We start from the raw sequence: 17,812 nt of genomic DNA on the forward strand, positions 1-17,812 counted from the left end.
ATGAATGAGTTGTCATCTGTTCCTAGGTCCACCATGCACTGAGCGTTGAAGACAACCTGCTCCATCCGTGCAGGAAGCTCCTAGCATTGCCTGGGTGTGTGTGTCTAAGGGCGGCATGGCTACCCGACCCCTGCCCGGCTCAGCTTAGGTACGGGTACCGTGCCAGCTCCCAAAGGACCTCGGTGTGCGCCCGTCTGAACGGGGCCTTCCTGGAGGCCACCACTGGCCTCTGGCCCCGCAGTGCTCTGCCCGGTGTGACCGGGGGCTCCACTGGCAAAGCCATGCTCAAAGGTAAGAGGCAGTGTTTTCTTTTTTTTTTATAGCAGTGTGGGTGGTCTTCTTTTTCTATCCTCATGGGGAACTAAACATTCCACAGTGTCCCCACACTCATAGTAAAACAAGGGACGCTTGCACTTATAGGAACAGTTCAAAAGTCCAAAGGACAAATGCTGTTTTAGGGTTAGGCTTACAAATTAGATTACGGTTAGGGTCAGTAAAATAGGACTTTGAATTGCAGTCATTTGTAGGTTCCCATAAGGTAGCAAGGAGCTGTGTGTGTGTGTGTGTGTGTGTGTGTGTGTGTAGTGTGTGTTTGTGTGTGACAATAGGTTAGGCTGTGACTGTTTTATCTGGAAAGTGTTTCTTCGGAGAATCCACTTTGTGGTTGTTACTCTCATCAGAATACAGTGAAGCGATTGTTACAACTATAATTGAATAATGTTGAATATGCATTATTTATCAATCCCATTTTACTGCAGCTTAACAGGAAATGGTTTGAACTTCAGCCTAATTTGTATTGTGTAGTATTGTCATTCCACTTCCACATCTCAATGCTTTTTCCAAAAGGAAAAGTCTGTGTTCCTGTGGGTGTTCCTGATATTTGAACTGCAGTTTAATATAATAGAAAAGGTTCTCATTAGATTAGTATTCCCCTGGGGTCATCTCTTTATTTTCCCACATGTTGGCTAGCACAGGACTGTTCACATTGGGCCATGTGAGAGTAGGGAGCCTATGGTTTTCATCTCAACTCCCCCATCCAGTGACTGGCTGTCTAACTAGACTAGGCGCTCAGGATGTTGGGCGCTGTGATCACATACTTTGTTGTTTTAGACTTTCACAGCTTTCACAAGTATTGGGTATCAGAAGAAAAAAAACGACACATTGATTAAATTATTTAGAGGACCTTAAATGGGTATTTTGGTTTTTAGCATGTTAGACCATCTGAAACTACACCACAGTTTCATGTCTTTGAGGTCTATAAAGGCACATCAATGCAATAAACACTTAAACACTTAGCCATTTGGACTGTTATGATCATAAATGTATATCATTCACACTGTTTGCTTCCTACTTTTACCCTTGTATCGGAACTCATCTCTAAATCTGTGCATTGCAGGTCTTGGGTAGCCATGTACACCTCCAAAATTCCACTACTGATTGTCCAGGCACTGTTGACACAACTTCATTATTTCAGTATGTGTAACCATGCAGCCTGTGTGAACAAGCTGGACTGCTCATTTTGTCAGTGAGGGGAATGACACTGAATGTACCTCTGCGAAAATAAGAGTTCCTTTTCTTCAAATGCACATTTGTTATCCGCAGACAAAGAACAATATCCAATATTCCGAAGGGACACCAGAAAACATGTTTGTCTTCTGGACATTATATGGAAATCGTTTAGAAGACATTTTGGGGATGAGTCCGACCACTGGTGTAAATGGCTCACACATGCAATTAGACAGCCAAATAAATCTCAGGATTTTAACTAAGGCCAAAATGACTGCCTGGATGATGCTTCAACTGGAAAATGAGGTTATACAAATGCCGAAAACAAGCTAAATATGACTTTAACGCCATAACTTCTGCCCTGATTTCAGAACTCTTGATATTTCATTTGTTGGTGTGGGTGACCTAAAGAAGATTGCTTAAAACATCACCATGACTACACCTTTTGGTTTCCCTACCTCCTTACTCTGAGGTATTAGATGTCAATCCTCGTGTTGATGAGATGTATAGTGAAGCCTGTGACAGTCTATTCACTCTCCATAGTTTAGCTAATTGGCCTGCAGTGAGTCACACAGCAATTCATCTCTGCACCTCAACACAACCAAATCAGAGAAACCGTGAAATTTCAAAACCCAATATGCACTTCAAAGATGGCCGCCGCAGTCCTTTGGCAAACGGGCGCCCCCGCCTCCCCTGCCTCGATTGTCTCTTAATCTAATCTGATGTTGGCTGCCTCCTGCCTTCAATTTCTGGCTGGCCCAAGTACTCTCTCTCCCTCTCTTTCTTTCACTCTCTCCTTTGTCTCACATTGTACAATGATGATTGAAGTCTCCAGTGGGTTTGTTTAGGTCGATGATGTAAAACACACACACACAGCTGTAAATGTATCCCCACTCTGGCCCTGCTGAAAGTCCTGCTGGACTGAGGCCAGGTGACAGGCCGTCTGTGATACGGCTTTGAAACATTGAGTCACTGGACCCCTGGCCCTCTCTGGCATCCACATATTCATTGCTAGAGCATTCCTTTGTTATAGAATCCGGAGGAGCTGTAGGGCACACACTCTGAAACCAGAATTTGAAGGCTGATGCAGCCCTTTGTCGAAGTTGACTTGAGATGCCAGTAGCTGTCATGCGAAGTTGGATTGAGAAAACGGGGGAAAATCTGGCCCATGATGTCAGGTTACGAGTTACATTCTATAGACCTCAGAATGAATTCACCCAGCTGTTTGGACACTGAAGCAGTGGACTATTTGTACAGTTTGTTCTACAGGAAAGGTATTGAAAGCTTACAGAATACATACAAATTCCACCTGCCTCAGTCACACCCATAGCGTCTTTCTTTGATCAGATGGATTGATGATGATCTATGGTCAGTAGAGGTTTTCTTCTGTGGAAGTCTTTTCATCTGCCCAGTGCATCAGTCAGGGTTGTTTTCCCTAAATTTCCAATATGCATTTACAGTTGCTTTAAAAATGTAATAAAATAATAATGAATAAATCTGATATTAAGTTGATGTAAAATTTTTCACTGTGCCTTCCTTCTCCTTCACCAGCTTGATCTTAGGGCTACATCTCTAGTTGCTGGGGGACTTTCTTAGTGCTGTTCTCTTCAGTGCATGATCGTTGACTTTAACAAGCTTGAGTCATTTTCCAGTGAAGTGCAACATGATTTCATATCTAACTACTACTCATGAAGAACCGAGTTATGTGAAGTTTGCTGTTCAGATAGAAGAGCTGTATTATTGTTTTGTGACTATTGACATTTGGGATGACTAATTCATTTTTTAAAGACATTTCTAGCCAAAATCAGAAGCTTTCCTGTGATTTACCATATGTACCGTTTTAATTCTAAGGCACGTGAGCTTGGGATTGTGTTCTAAGGCACTCGGGTGAAACTGACTAAGAAATGGCAGGGTTGTGGATCCACAACGATTGACCCAGTCTTCTGAATTGCTTTGAGACCCAGGGATGACATACTGGCAGCTGCAAACCCAAATAACTTTGGAAAGACGCTGACCGGAATAGCCAGGTCAAGATCAGGTCACGGTACCCGCGAGACCCACCAGCATACCCTGAATGAAAAGACATTGTTTTTGTTTTGTGGGAAACGTCAGTGGTGCAGACCCACATGGTGAGAGCGTACAGAGCTGCACAGCGTCTGCCCGGGTGGTGTCAGCCAGCCCTGATGTTCTGCGATACTGCTGCTCGGTGACCGCGCTTGGCCACTGACCAGGTTGTCAGACAGCTTGTGGAGAAATAGCAGGTGTGGGAAAACAATGAAGCCTTTCCTCCTCTTTTGAGTAGTTCTGTTACGAAAAGCCTCGTTCACCGTTTTGGTTGTGTTTTGAATAGGATGAAGTTCAGATTGTTTTGTTGTACACATTGCTTGCTCTAAATGACTTATTGGCTTCCTCCTAACAGGCTGTTGATATTGTACATTGTGTGTTGGAACGACAATTTGGTGACATGAAACAGATTGCGGAAGCTTAGAGGAAGTCTCAAGTTATTAATGGCAGGCAATGGTGTTTGACCTTATGTCGACTTGTTCCTGTATACTTTGGACCGGGCTGGAATCCCGATATTGATCTGAGCCCCATTTTACATCCACACATCCGTAAACCTTCACTTGCAATGAGTCATTGAGATTTATGCTCGGTGTTCGCGTTACATGTTCTGATGGCTGATTGAACCTGTTCGGTAGAGACACAGCCTTCATTATGTGGCTCAACTAATCTCACGCAGAGCTGCGGCGAGGAGCCGGGATGAGAGGAGGAGGGAGCGCAGGGGCTAATTGTCTCTGTGCGAGGGGTGGGGGGTGTTAGCTCTGGCGGGTGAAGGAGGGGAGGGTAGGGGCTGTGAGCTGGCTGCCGGTGTTGCTGGCGCATGGCTGGGAGGTATGTAGCGTGTCAGCTTGGGGAGCAGCAGAGCAGCTGCTACCCCTGGTCCGTTCAAATGTGGACAAGTGCTCCACGTCGGTGCCGTGTGAAGAACCCCGGAGCTAACCGTAAGGACGGCACGGCTCCACCCGGCCGTGGCTCGGCCATGAAGCACTCCAACGGGATGGACTTCAAGCTGATCAGTAAGTGAGCTTCAGAAAACCTGACCAACTGTGGATTCAGTGCTCAAGCTATAGAGAAGGGACTGTGCTATTGAGAATAGTGGGCTGGGTGGATTATTCTGTGTGGCTCCCGTGGCACTTCTGTATGGCTTGCCTAACTTTCTACACCTTTTAGCAGCCTGTATGTGAGACACATTTCTTTAGTTTCAGTAGCCTACTCCCGGGGGCTGTCATTTGTCTATCTGCCTCTAGTCTCCCAAGTCTTATGCCCGTCTCCATTGTTGTCACTGACTGAGTGCTGACCCTGCTGTCAGTCTGTCCAGAGCTAGTGTTGGTCTACCAGGAATGGCAGGTCACATTCTGTCCCGTTAGTTTTTTTTTTTTATTATTAGGTCATGGGATTTTTTATTTTTAGGCGAAAGTCTGTTGATGCAATGTTGTTTTGAAAGATGTGGATTTGTTGATTTTTGGTTATGTTTCCTGTCGAAAATAGTTCTGTTGTTTAAATGTTAGGTTGGAGCTCTGGTCAGGTGAAATGATGGTCTGCCTCTGTTGTTGTACTGAGTCACCCCCTGATTTAGATCACAGCAGCAGTGGGTAATGTCAGGCTTAACTTTCAAGGTTCAGAAGTCTGCTCCGTGAAAATTGGTGATTCATTGTGGCTCATGATTGAGTAATTCAAAGATTTTCTTGATCTGCCTTTGTAATAGTTCAAATGGATATTTTGCTTCGCCAAACCAACTAGCATCCCCTGATGGTCTTCTGACTCTATTTTACAGATGATACCAAAGAAGGGCCAAGAGAGAGCTTGACTCTGAGTTTGGTGTCTGGCTTTAAAGCACCATTAGTACAGCTCTGAAGTCTACTGGCACAGACTGTGACACTCCGCTCCATTTAATCAACCTCCACAGTGACTCATCGTGATCGATTTCCCTCTTCACAAGGAGGAACACAATCTCACGATCCCTGGCTTCTGTGTACTAGTGTTCATCCACTGGCTCACATATAGACCCACTGGCTTTATTTATACAGGCAACCCAATTCTGAGTTGTTTCACAATTTTTGGCTAAAGGGACTGATCTGATCAGTGAAAAGACCAATTAAGTGGGAGAAGATAAGAGTCTGTGTGGCTGTGTAAACGGAGCTTCAGACAGACATCCCAGGTCAGTGTGTGATCACAGAGGAGCTACAGCCTGCTCCCTGGCCAACGGTAGTTCTCTGGTGCCATATGAGGCCATTACGGACGCTACCAAGATCTATGGATCTTGCAGAATGTCAGCCCCATAAACCCTGGTTGCTTTTATGTCAGGCACCAGCAACATTCTCGGTAGAGTATCATAAATAAAGATTAGGGAGACACCGAACCCTGGAGTATTAAACTACAGAATCAAATGTTTATTTATGTACTTCCACTTCACAATGTTGCTCATAAAAAATTAAAAAGAACAGATGTTACAGATGAATGTTAAGAGGTCATTGATTTGTTAAAATGATTTCCAGGACCGTATTCGGCAAAGCTTTTAATTCTTTAATACAAGATTTTAGTTATATGATATTATTTTGATATCAAGTCAATTATTTATTGACTTAAAGCATTGTATTAAAAAAAAAAGTATATAAAAGCTTTTTTAATGCTGCAATCCTCAAAGCTGGAAACAATAACAAAGCATTCTCCCAGACCTTCTTTCTGTAAAAAGCCAAGGCTGGAAAAATGTAACCTGACATCTGAAATTCACAGAGAGAGCGCTATGGATTCAAGGACTGACCGTCCATGATATATCAAATGTATAGTTTGATAAGGAATAAAACCAGCTGATACTTTGGGGTTTGATTGGTTACACCCATTAAATTAAGCTCAGGAGGCATTTATAACTTTTCAAATAACAATAGGGTGTAATTTATAAATGATGTACTATGTAGCAACTCCACATTGCCCTTCTTACAATGAAACTGCCATGTTAATGCAAACAACAATTAATGTTATTGAATTGAGCTCCATTATCCTGGAAATAAATAAAATGTCAAGTTTCTTAATAAAAAAAAATATTAATAAAAAATATATAAAAAGGTTTCTGTCTATGCTGGTCCATGACCTCTGTCAACCACTACAGTAACTGGTGCTGAAGAAATCTTCAAGTCATGAACCGTTGTAAACCACAATTCCAAGATCTGCCTAAAGGAGGTTATGTTAAGTTAGACTCAACTTTAGGCCACAGCAGGATAGATGGACTGGATCTCACAATGTGGGTAATAACTCGCTGCTCACACTCCTTTCATTAACGAGTGCAGCGAAGACCACTATCAGGTTATTTGCCTTGCTGAGGGTTTTTCCATTTTCTTTGTTTTTTATTCATTTTTTTTTGGGTGTTACCCTGTGTTTGTACCAATGTCTTAAAACAATATGCCTAAAAATAATTAACAATGGTTTGCTTGGTTTATTGTTTCAATTAAACATAATAAACGGAGATTGTGTCAAACGCACCAATAAAAACAGGCAATTTTTTTCTCTTTCTGCCAGTTACTGCAGTAGCCATGGTTACCTGTCACATGTCTCCAGGGTTACCTAGGACGTTCAGCGGTGGTGTGCTGTAATAGCTGAAGGCTGACGATGTCCAGAAGAGCATCTAATTCCCTGTATTTATTGTATTTCTCCACCATCCCCCAGGGCACCAGACCAACAGACCATGCAGCCATTCATCCCTATGAACAGAGAGCAGAGCTATGATGTGTGTTCTTAGGCTGTGTAAGCACAAATGACATGGGACTAATGGCTTCTATACAGAAACCAAACACACACTGGACCTTAAGTGTTCAGTCTGCTCACTCCTGCCACTCAGCTGTAGTACAGAACACCAAGTGAATTTTCACTCACCCCTGATGCCTAGAAAAAGTCTGCTAACCCACAGGTACACGGTCCTTAGATTTTTCAGCCTTAAATACAAAAGTGATTAATTAGATTTTTTTGGAGGAAGAAGTCAAAAAAGTTTGGACACCTACTGTGTTGAACTGATCACATACACTTATATACATATTGTTGGACCACAGAGTGAAGGAAAAGCAGACAAAAAGCGCTCTGCATATTTGGGAATTTCTTCAAGACTGTTGGAAAAGTATTCCAGGTAACTACCTCATGAAGCTGGTTGAGAGAATGCAAATATTGTTCAGTATTATTCTGTAATGTGGAAAATTATAAGAAAGATAAAAATCCTAAATTTGACAGACTGTATACCTCTGGAATTCACAGCAATACCATATGTTAATCATTCTGAATGAGATGTTGCACATCTCTTACTGCTACATCAACCCATTGTTTTGTCAAGATTTCTCAAGCTTTATAACAATATTTGATCGCAACAGTCAACCACATGCGTTCCAATTTGAAAGCTAATGTAAACACATGCACGTTTTTCCGGGGGCTTTCCCCTCTTGATCTCTGGAGTATGCTGATGACATCATAAATTGCCATCACGCAAACTCATTGAAGGACCTCCTCCTTGAGGTTTGCATGCATCAAATGAACTACCATTGCTTTTAATTTAATTAAAGTCGAAGCCCGTTACGACCGTATTGGTTGAAATTCTCCCAGCGAATCTGGTGCCTCTTGCCTGGTCTAGTTCATTCAACTCCTATGACACAAGCAAACCACAAGCCAATCACTCAAGTGTCCCTGAAACACGTGGCGTTACTTCTCAACAAAATGCTAGTAGCGGGAAACCGCTACGATACTGCGCATCACGTGCTTGCTGTTGCTAACGACAGATGACAATTCTTATAGTTTACAATGTAGATTAAATCTACCAATTGCTTCAATAAAATGTGTCAACGGTTGGTCGTCATGGACGTGTTAGGTAGTGTTTGTATTAATATTTTAAATATACTGCAATGGTTTTCTTTCTCTTGTCTTCCTGTTTCAAATGTGACTTATGTATGTATATGATATTATTGGCTTAGGTTATATTGATTTCGTCTTATCAGACACGTTTTACATTCGTCTATACAAAAATAATATTATGGTTTAAGGAGGGGTTTTAGTACCTGGCAAAGGGGCGATGTCTGTCTGCATGAGAGTGCTTTTTTATTGATTGGTCCCTTGAGGAGGGTCGGTGTGCGAGTTTGACTTAGCTCTTTGAAGGTCCATTCAGCGACATAGTGATTCCTCGTTCTATAACATTTTCAGTAATATAGGCTATAATATTTCAGTAAGCTATATTTTTCGCTCATGCCCACCGCGTGCACCATGAGATTGAGGTTTCCTTCCTGATATTCGGACGATATAAACGCGACGGTACTTTTGAAAGACCGAAATATAAACCAAGAGAACACAGGAGGTTTAATTCAAACTTGAATGTACGTTTCATGTTCGGACTAGGCTCCAAAAGCGAGGTAAGACTGCTGTAGGTAATGTGTGATGCGCAACAGCCGCTTCGCTTTCTCTCAGCGCTTGTGACGTTTTGATCTGATTGAGTATCCACTGAGGGAAACTTATTAAGCATTTACACCGATTAAAGCTTAACAATTTGTCTGTGGGGCAATTTTTTTCACGAGCTGTTGGGGATCACATTGGTAAAAAATACTATTACTTCGTGGGGTGATGGCTTTACAATTAGTTGGTTCTGAGTGTTTTGAGCTGATTTTGGTACAAAAACTATTGCAGAAATTGTTAATTTGACTGTATGTATTGAATTATTGATATGCCACGTTTTCATGGCTTTTTAACAGCAGATGTAAATAGAAAACCAGTGGAAGTTTTGAAGATTTGTGTAGATCTAATTGTCAATAGATAATAACACAATGTGGTCCCTAGGGCAGGGTCAGCTTGAGGCTACTGGGAGCTTTCAGCAAGATTTGTTTTAAGTGCCCCACCTTGAAAATAAATATTGTTTGTTGATAAGGAAAATGTCTTACAAATCACTATGTTTTGCCATGGGGATATCTTTTTTTTTTTAAAGCAAGTTCTCTGCAACTGTAGACATTATGCCATGGTGAAGGCATGTCTGGCTAGAGAGTGTTTGGCCCTAATTACCAATACTGCTTCTAATTTATCTAATTGAGTGATAACAATCTGCTCATACACAAGCGCAATACATAGGTTATTCTACCATTGAACTCTGTAAGACCCCAACTGTGTCCCAAAAAGCAATCTCTTACCTGGAGCCGGCCCTGACCCAAGGCCACACATTCAGAATACTGACGTAGTTCCAGTGCTGTGTGAGAATCTTAAAGGTAATGTGTGTATATGCTATACCACCCACTGCAGGTAAGGGGTCAGTTGTTCCATGTGTTACTATTTGTCTTCTGAGAAAAATACGACATCTATGGTCCTCAACTACACCAATCAAAATACCTCCTCATTCTTAGAAACAACGCACGATTAAATACATGGGGAATGATCCAGAGGCCAATAATTAAAAAAAATGAAGGTAGCAAGAGTTTTAACTTTAGGCCTCAACACCCATTTGTTTTCCTTTAATAAAACAGACTGTAATGTATGGCTACTCCTGAAACTTCTCAGGTCTGTAAAGACAATAACCGAGTTTCAGCACATTGAATAACAGGAATTAAGAGACTAACCAAGCATTAATCTTACTTTTAGCCGAGGCCTCCTCTAAGCTAGATGTGAATGTCTTGAATAGCTTGATTTTAATCAGTCGTCTGAATAACAATAATAAGCTTATCAGCACCTGGTCCATCAGCAGGACATTATAACAATTCATAATTCATCAAATCTCTGAATATTATAAAAGGCTGATTGGCCAACAGTGGTGCAAGGTTTCTTTGAAGTTTGCCATTCTGGCCATGTACCAGATACCCCCAGGGTGACGTATTGCTATTATAAACCCATTAACTAGACAATTTAATAATCACAATGATACAGCTTACCTAGCTATGTTAACAACAGTTGATGACAGTTTGACGAGTTTTCGATTTTACTTGGAAAAATGAGAAATAGGTTGTTTACATCTGGGGGAATGTCCACGTTTTAGACCTTTCCAATGCACTGTAAATGTGGGACGCTGAAACGTGTGACGTCCGAGCTGAAGAGTTTGAGACGTGTCTGTGTCGTCAGCGCAGCCTCGCTGTCCTACCACATATAATATGACCTGGGAATTGACACAGGAGGGTACTGTTTAGTTGACCGCGTTGTTTTGCCTGTCTCTCTCAGAGCGTCAGCTGTACAGCAACATGACGTCTTCCAGCCCCCTCCAGCCCAATGTGACGGGCATCAGCAAGGAGCTGGCGGAGCTGCGCCACCTCATTCAGTTCCCGGAGGAGATCGCCAGCGTCCTGACGGAGCAGGAACAGCAGCTGTACCGACGCATTTTCCCCCTGGACTACCTGTGCTTTCTCACCAGGGACCTGGCCGGCCCCGACTGCACCCGGCGACTGCACCCCAGTCTCAAGGCCTCACTGTCAGCCCCGGCCATGGCCACGCAGACCCAGAGAAACACAGTGGAGGACCTGGTCACACGATTCAATGAGGTGATGCTGGTGTTCACAGGACGCTCACTATAGTCCCAAAATACATTCTAGATGGAATTCAAATAAGGAATTGGTGAGTGGAGTTAGGTGTGTTAGCGCTGTGCTAGAAGAAAACCCAGCACACTTTTTGTCCCCAGGACCAGTATTGGAGGTCACTGCTTTTTTTTTGATTGAAGATCTGTGGTGATAGTTATTTAATGCCTTGTAGAACTGACTACCTCATGATGTACTGTAGTTGATTCTATCATGGCATCGAATGGTGTCACGTTATGCTCATGAACAGAGCCCTTTGAACTGTCTTCTACACTGATTGACTTGAGTAAACAATTTAAGCAAAACATCTTGGCCGCATTGTAATGAGTTCAGTCCCAAGCGCAGAGCAGAGCAACGGAGGAGAATGAAAATGATGTCATCTACATGCCATAACTTCGGCTGGTTTTCATTAAGTGAGAGTATCAGACAAAGGTAGAGTGAGCTTGAGCATGAGAGAGAGAAAGCAGAAAAAAACAACTAAAGAGTGTGTATTTCCCAAAAAGTACCTGCTGACCATTTTCGGGCATGTGGCGGAGCTAGAACCAAATGAGCGTATCTTCCCAACAGAGACAGTCTGAACCTGACACATCCTCCAGTCTGATGGAGATTGGCTCCGTGTGCATGGTTGTTACCTGCTGTGCCCTAGTTCCCCAAACCAGGGCAGAGAAAATAGGAAGGTCGTTGTGCTGTTGGAGCCTTAATGGCTGTCTGGAGCAGTTAACTCTGACAAAAGCAATAAGCTTGTAGGGTGTGTTTGTAATAACTCTCTCAGTCATGATTATGGAGTAGTTCCATCATCGGAAACCTAGACCTTCATAGTGCTAGTACTGAAAGTACATTGAGTGTTTCATTAATGGTTAGATTGTGTTATTGACATTCACACCCAAACGAACAACTTCTTATTCCTGGAATTCCATTGTTATTGTGTAGCCTATTTGATTGACAGCATATCAACTTAGAGTCAGGGACCTGTGCTGCTCGCTTTTGCAAGTGAGTGTGGTTTGTCATTCGGATGTACCCCTATGTGTTATTAATGGGGCAAGTGGGTGTGGTTTGACTTTCTTATGTACGCCTGAGTGTTGTTATCAAAGGGGCTGGTGGGTGTAGTTTGTCATTCTGATGTACCCCTGTGTGTTGTCATTAAAGGGGCAGGTGGGTGGGGTTTGTTATTCTGATGTACCCCTAAGTGTTGTTATTAAAGGGGCAGGTGGGTGGGGTTTGTTATTCTGATGTACCCCTAAGTGTTGTTATTAAAGGGGCAGGTGAGTGTGGTTTGTCATTCTGATATACCCCTGTGTGTTGTCATCAAAGGGGCGCCACATAACAGGTAACGCATATTTGAGATTACTATCAACTGATCTCCTACCATTAATATTGACTCATCTATGGGAGGATGGGAGTTGTGCTATCTAGAATATCAACTGCTCTGCCAAGAATGTGCCTGTCTTTAATCTACATGGCCTACCAGTGCTTTCATGTCCATGGCCGGCAATGTTTATAATGCTGAGAGACATAACTGCAATGTAATACAGTCTGTTTGGATTCAAGAAGTCATGTACTGGAGAGGGAGAAGAGGAATGTCATGTTTTCCCTTCTCTCTCTGTGACTTTGATGCCGCCTTTCAGTGACCATAGTTCCCGGAAACAAGGGTGGAGGATGAATGATATCCGTGCTTGTGCCTGTGATAGTTCTGCAACGTGTCTCTGACGTTTTCAAAATGCAATCCACCACTCTCCCTTCAGTAGGTAGACCCTGGGGGCTGTTTTTTTAAGTCTGGCTTTTCTCTGGGTGTGTAACTCGAGACAGCGGAGCGGTGGCGACAAGAGGAACACAGGCAGGACCTGAGAGAGTCTGACTGACCTGGTTCTGATGACCAGTCCTCAGATAGGAACACAATTGACCTTACTGACAGGCTACAGTGTCAGGAGCCTGCCTGTGGGACGACTTATGTAACCCTCACTGTTTTAGGAGAGGTGGAAGTGTGGGATGGGATTAGCAACAACATGACAATGGAGAAAGATGTGCTCCAACTGATATGTTCAGTCCAGGGTTTCTGTCTTGGATAAAGCTGATGGCTTTGGCCTTGTTCCTTCTATTTTTGTTGGATTTATATATAACATATAAGACCTGCTGCATTTATGTTTTTTGACTTGTTCCGGAGCCAGCTACCAGCATCTTTTAGTTTTAATTTGGAAATGGTTGTATGACTGATAAACATACGTTAAAATAATTCTGTTTCAATGATATCCCCAAGGATAATAATAAATCATGGTGATGTCAGAACTTGGGTATTTCACTACTAGGGGATCTCCATAATGGGACCACGTTCTGTAGTCTATACAGACTGTCTTAAGAAAGTAGTACACTTTATAGGGACCTGCGTGCCATCTAAAATGCAGCCTGGCTGTTTCAGATCATTGGCCGATCATCTAGCATGTCAAATAGTATGTTTCTAAAAAAGTTGGGACGTTGCGTAAAATGTAAATAAAAACAGAATGCAATGATGTGCAAATTATTTAAACCCTATATTCAATAGAAAATAGTACAAAGAAAACATAGAATTTTGAAACTGAGACATTTTATTGTTTCTTGAAAAATATATGCCCACTTTGAATTTGATGCCAGCAACATGTTTCAAAAAAGTTGTGACACAGGCAACAAAAGACTGGACAATTTGTGTAATGCTAAAAAACTAAACCTGGAGTAACATTAACAATTAGGTCAATTGGCAACAGGTCAGTAACATGATTGGATATTAAAAGAACATTCCAGAGAGGGTTAGGTTAGTAAAGATGTGGAGGAGTTCACTACTCTGTGAAAGTCTGGGCAGGCAAATAGTGCAGCAATTTAAGATTAACATTTCACAATGTAAAATTGCAAGAGTTTGGGGATCTCGTCATCTACAGTACATTATCACTAAAAGATTCAGGGAATCCAAAGAAGTCTCTTTATGTAAAGGGACAATGCCAAAAAACAATATTGGATGGCCGTGACCTTTGGGCCCTCAGGCAGCACTGCATTTAAAAACAGACATGATTCTGTAGTGGAAATAACTGCATGGGCTCAGGAACACTTCTGAAAACCATTGTCTGTGAACAAAGGAGAAACCATATAAACAAGATCCAGAACGGATGTTGCATTTTCTGGGCCCATTTTAATTTAAGATGGACTAAGGCTGAGTGGAAAACTGTCCTGTGGTCTGACAAATCAAAATGTGACATTATTTTTGGGAATCATGGACACTGCGTCCTCCAAGTTAAAGAGGGACCATCTTTAACTTGGGGACCATCTTTAACTTGGGGACCATCCGGCTCGTTATCAGCACACAGTTCAAAAGCCAGCATCCATGATGGTATGGGGGTGCATTTGTGCACATGGCATTGGTTCACTTGCACATCTGTGAAGGCACCATTAATGCTGAAAAATATATACAGATTTTGGAGCAATATATTCTGCCATCCAGACATAGTCTTTTTTAAGGAAGGCATTGATTATTTCAGCAAGACAGTGGCAAACCACATTCTGCATGTATTACAACAGCATTGCTCCGTAGTAAAAGAGTCCAGGTGACCAGTTTAGACTGGTCGCCCATTCAAATTATTTGGCACATTATGAAACAAAAAATTTCAACAAAGGTGTCCCTGAACTGTTGAGCAGCTGGAATCCTAAATCAAGCATGAATGAGAATACTTTTCATTTTCAAAACATCAGCAATTGGTCTCCTCAGTTCCCAAACGCTTACAGAGTATTTTCAAAAAAGAGGTGATGCAACACCGTTGTTAACATGCCCCGTCCCAACTTTTTTGAAACATGTTGCTGGCATCAAAATCGAAATGGGCATGTATTTTTCCAAAAACAATATCACTTCTCAGTTTCAACAGGTTATGTTGTCTTTGTTCTATATTCAATTAAATATAGGGATAAATAATTTGCACATCATTGCATTCTGTTTTTATTAGCATTTTATGCAGCATCCCAACTTGTTTGGAAACGGCATTGTATATTCTCTGATCGTTGGTCCCTCTAACAATATGTTTTTTTTTTGTTAGTCTAGTCAGTTGACAATATGTGACATAGCATTTGATTTAATTTAACAGGTGAGCTCATGGGTGACCTGGTTGATCCTGACTGCAGGTTCCATGGAGGAGAAGAGGGAGGTGTTCTCCTACCTGGTCCATGTGGCCAAGTGCTGCTGGAACATGGGCAACTACAACGCTGTCATGGAGTTCCTGGCTGGACTGCGGTATTTATGACTGCATTTAGTACAGACACGTTTATTACATGCCTTTTTTTCCTGTAGTGTCTGTACATTTCTATGTTCACACATGTCGACATATAACTTATTCGTTGTGAAAGTGTGTTTTATATGACAGAACTGGTTAGATGTGTAATATGTTGACACAGAATCAATGTGTACCCCAGGTCTCGTAAAGTCCTGAAGATGTGGCAGTTTATGGACCAGTCAGACATTGAGATTATACGCAGCCTGAAAGATGCTATGGCGCAGCATGAGTCTTCGTCAGAGTACAAGAAGGTGGTGAGCCGTGCCCTAAACATCCCAGGGTGTAAGGTGGTGCCATTTTGTGGCGTCTTCCTCAAAGAGCTGAGTGAGGCGCTTGATGGGGCTGCCAGCATAATCAGTCTGCGCCACTCGCCACACAACTCTCCAGAGGCCTCGCTAGAGGTAAGGAAGTGGACCAGGCCCAGCTTGACAAAGTGTATAGACACAACCTGTTACTAATGATTATTTTGTTAATCAAGTACTCTATTGGCCATTCTGGCATAAGTTATTCAGATATAGAAACACAAAACATTGCTTTTTAAAACGCAGAATAGGATAGCATTTTAAATATTGCTGTGGTTAGTATTGTGATTTTTTTTTTTGTGTTTTTATCTTTCCAATAAAAGTACACACTGTCATCTTTTGAAACCACTCATCCTCCCCTGTAGAAATTGGACACCTCTGTAAATATTAGTAAAGTGAACATGCCCCAGCGTTATGTATTGTCCATGACACTGGTTTACTGAGAAAGTTAACCACATTATTAGAAAGATCTAGCTTTATTTACTGTTGTGAAAACATAGGCCTTATTTAACTTATTCAGTTCACATTTGGTTGGAATCTTTCTGTAAGGATAATGATTTTCTTTAAGCATAAATATTTATTAAAACTGCTTTTTATGCATTATAACATTTTCAGTTTATTTTCAATTGCAGTTTATTTTCCTAATTAAACCTCAGTGAACTCGGTATTTAGATAAGAATATTTGCCCTTAGTTCAAACTAGGACTTTACCTGCTGGAGCAAGGTTGTTTCTAGATATGGGCATGTGAGCAAATCCCCTATCTAGGTCAGCACAGAGACATGTTGTTGTAAAACATTATTGCATATTTTATCATATCGCATATGCATACATCATTGCTCAATATAAACCTTTTCACCAAACATAATAAAAACTAAAATATTTAGTACTAGCAAGTCCGATCCAGAAGCTATTATAACATCTCCTTTCTGATGGGAGAATGCATTATCAAGTCTGCAGAACTCACATGGCTAACATCAACAGAAACCTCGCCTTGCTGTGCTAGCTACTCAGCTGTGCTAGCTAACGTTACATCCCTTGCCATTCTGACTGGACGAGGCTGCGAACTTGCATGGCTAACATAAACAGAAACCTCGCCAGGCCAGAGTCTGGTGACTACTTTGCAACAGTTGCTGACGTGCTGTTATGAAATGCAAGTTCAGACTGCTACCAAACTTGGGACATTTGTTTTGAATGATTTTCTGGCACCACCAGGATCAAGGATTTTTTTGTAATGACATTATTCGAGTTACTCGGTGAATCATGACAGCGTAATGTCACCCAAAAAAGTGTCTGTTATACCTTTAGCAACACAAATGACTCCAGAAACACTCTTTCTGTTTAGTTTGTGACGGACTACAGTGGGCAGCAGAACTTTCTGCAGAGGGCGGGTCCAGATGGGTTGCACAGCCAGGAAAAGGAGGCCACTGTCAGCAACATCCTGCAGATCATCCGCTCCTGCAACCGCAGTCTGGAGATTGACGAGGGAGAGGAGGGTCACCATGAAGGCTCCTGCACCTCCAGAAAAAACTCATTCAAGGACAGGAACAGGAATCAGTAAGTGACAGGAACAGGAACCAGTAAAGTGACAGGAACAGGAACCAGTAAAGTGACAGGAACAGGAACCAGTAAAGTGACAGGAACAGGAACCAAAACCAGTGAGTGGCAGGAACCAAAACCAGTGAGTGGCAGGAACCAAAACCAGTGAGTGGCAGGAACCAAAACCAGTGAGTGGCAGGAACCGGAACCAGTGAGTGACAGGAACCATTGAGTGACAGGAACCATTGAGTGACAGGAACCATTGAGTGACAGGAACCAGTGAGTGACAGGAACCAGTGAGTGACAGGAACCAGTGAGTGACAGGAACTTTTCAAAATGTAGAAGGCTCACTGCCAATTCTAAAGTGTCTGTAGGAATTTTTACTCTGATATGTCTGTCTGTCCTCAGACTGGTTTATTTCTAAGACTGGGAGGAAAAGGCCTCGGCATCCTGTCCAATTTCTAGTGATTTTCTGTAAAGTCCTCTTACAAGTGATTTTCTGTAAAGTCCTCTTACAAGTGATTGGAAAGTCAACTTACAGGAGATTGTCTGTAGGAAAGGGAAATATCACACAAACTCTTTTCACCTCTTTTCTAGTTGATTTGTTACATGGAAA

General features: G+C 42.1%; 1 protein-coding gene across 9 annotated transcripts in view; it reads left to right on the forward strand.

The window, feature by feature from the left end:
- The window catches only part of plce1 (phospholipase C, epsilon 1), a 66,454-nt gene that overhangs the window by 31,398 nt on the left and 17,244 nt on the right, over window positions 1–17,812 (forward strand). For 8 of the 9 annotated variants that reach the window (XM_020046571.3, XM_020046573.3, XM_020046569.3 and 5 more), the window contains exons 3-7: window positions 27–291; window positions 10,726–11,042; window positions 15,173–15,318; window positions 15,498–15,759; window positions 17,003–17,214. In XM_020046571.3, coding sequence (XP_019902130.3) covers window positions 27–291; window positions 10,726–11,042; window positions 15,173–15,318; window positions 15,498–15,759; window positions 17,003–17,214 — 1,202 coding nt within the window. Of the gene's footprint in view, window positions 1–26; window positions 292–4,365; window positions 4,584–10,725; window positions 11,043–15,172; window positions 15,319–15,497; window positions 15,760–17,002; window positions 17,215–17,812 lie in introns of those variants that run through there. The other variant, XM_020046574.3, reaches the window with a different exon arrangement.

Source organism: Esox lucius, chromosome 5 (assembly GCF_011004845.1).
Source record: "Esox lucius isolate fEsoLuc1 chromosome 5, fEsoLuc1.pri, whole genome shotgun sequence".
NCBI lineage: Eukaryota > Metazoa > Chordata > Actinopteri > Esociformes > Esocidae > Esox > Esox lucius.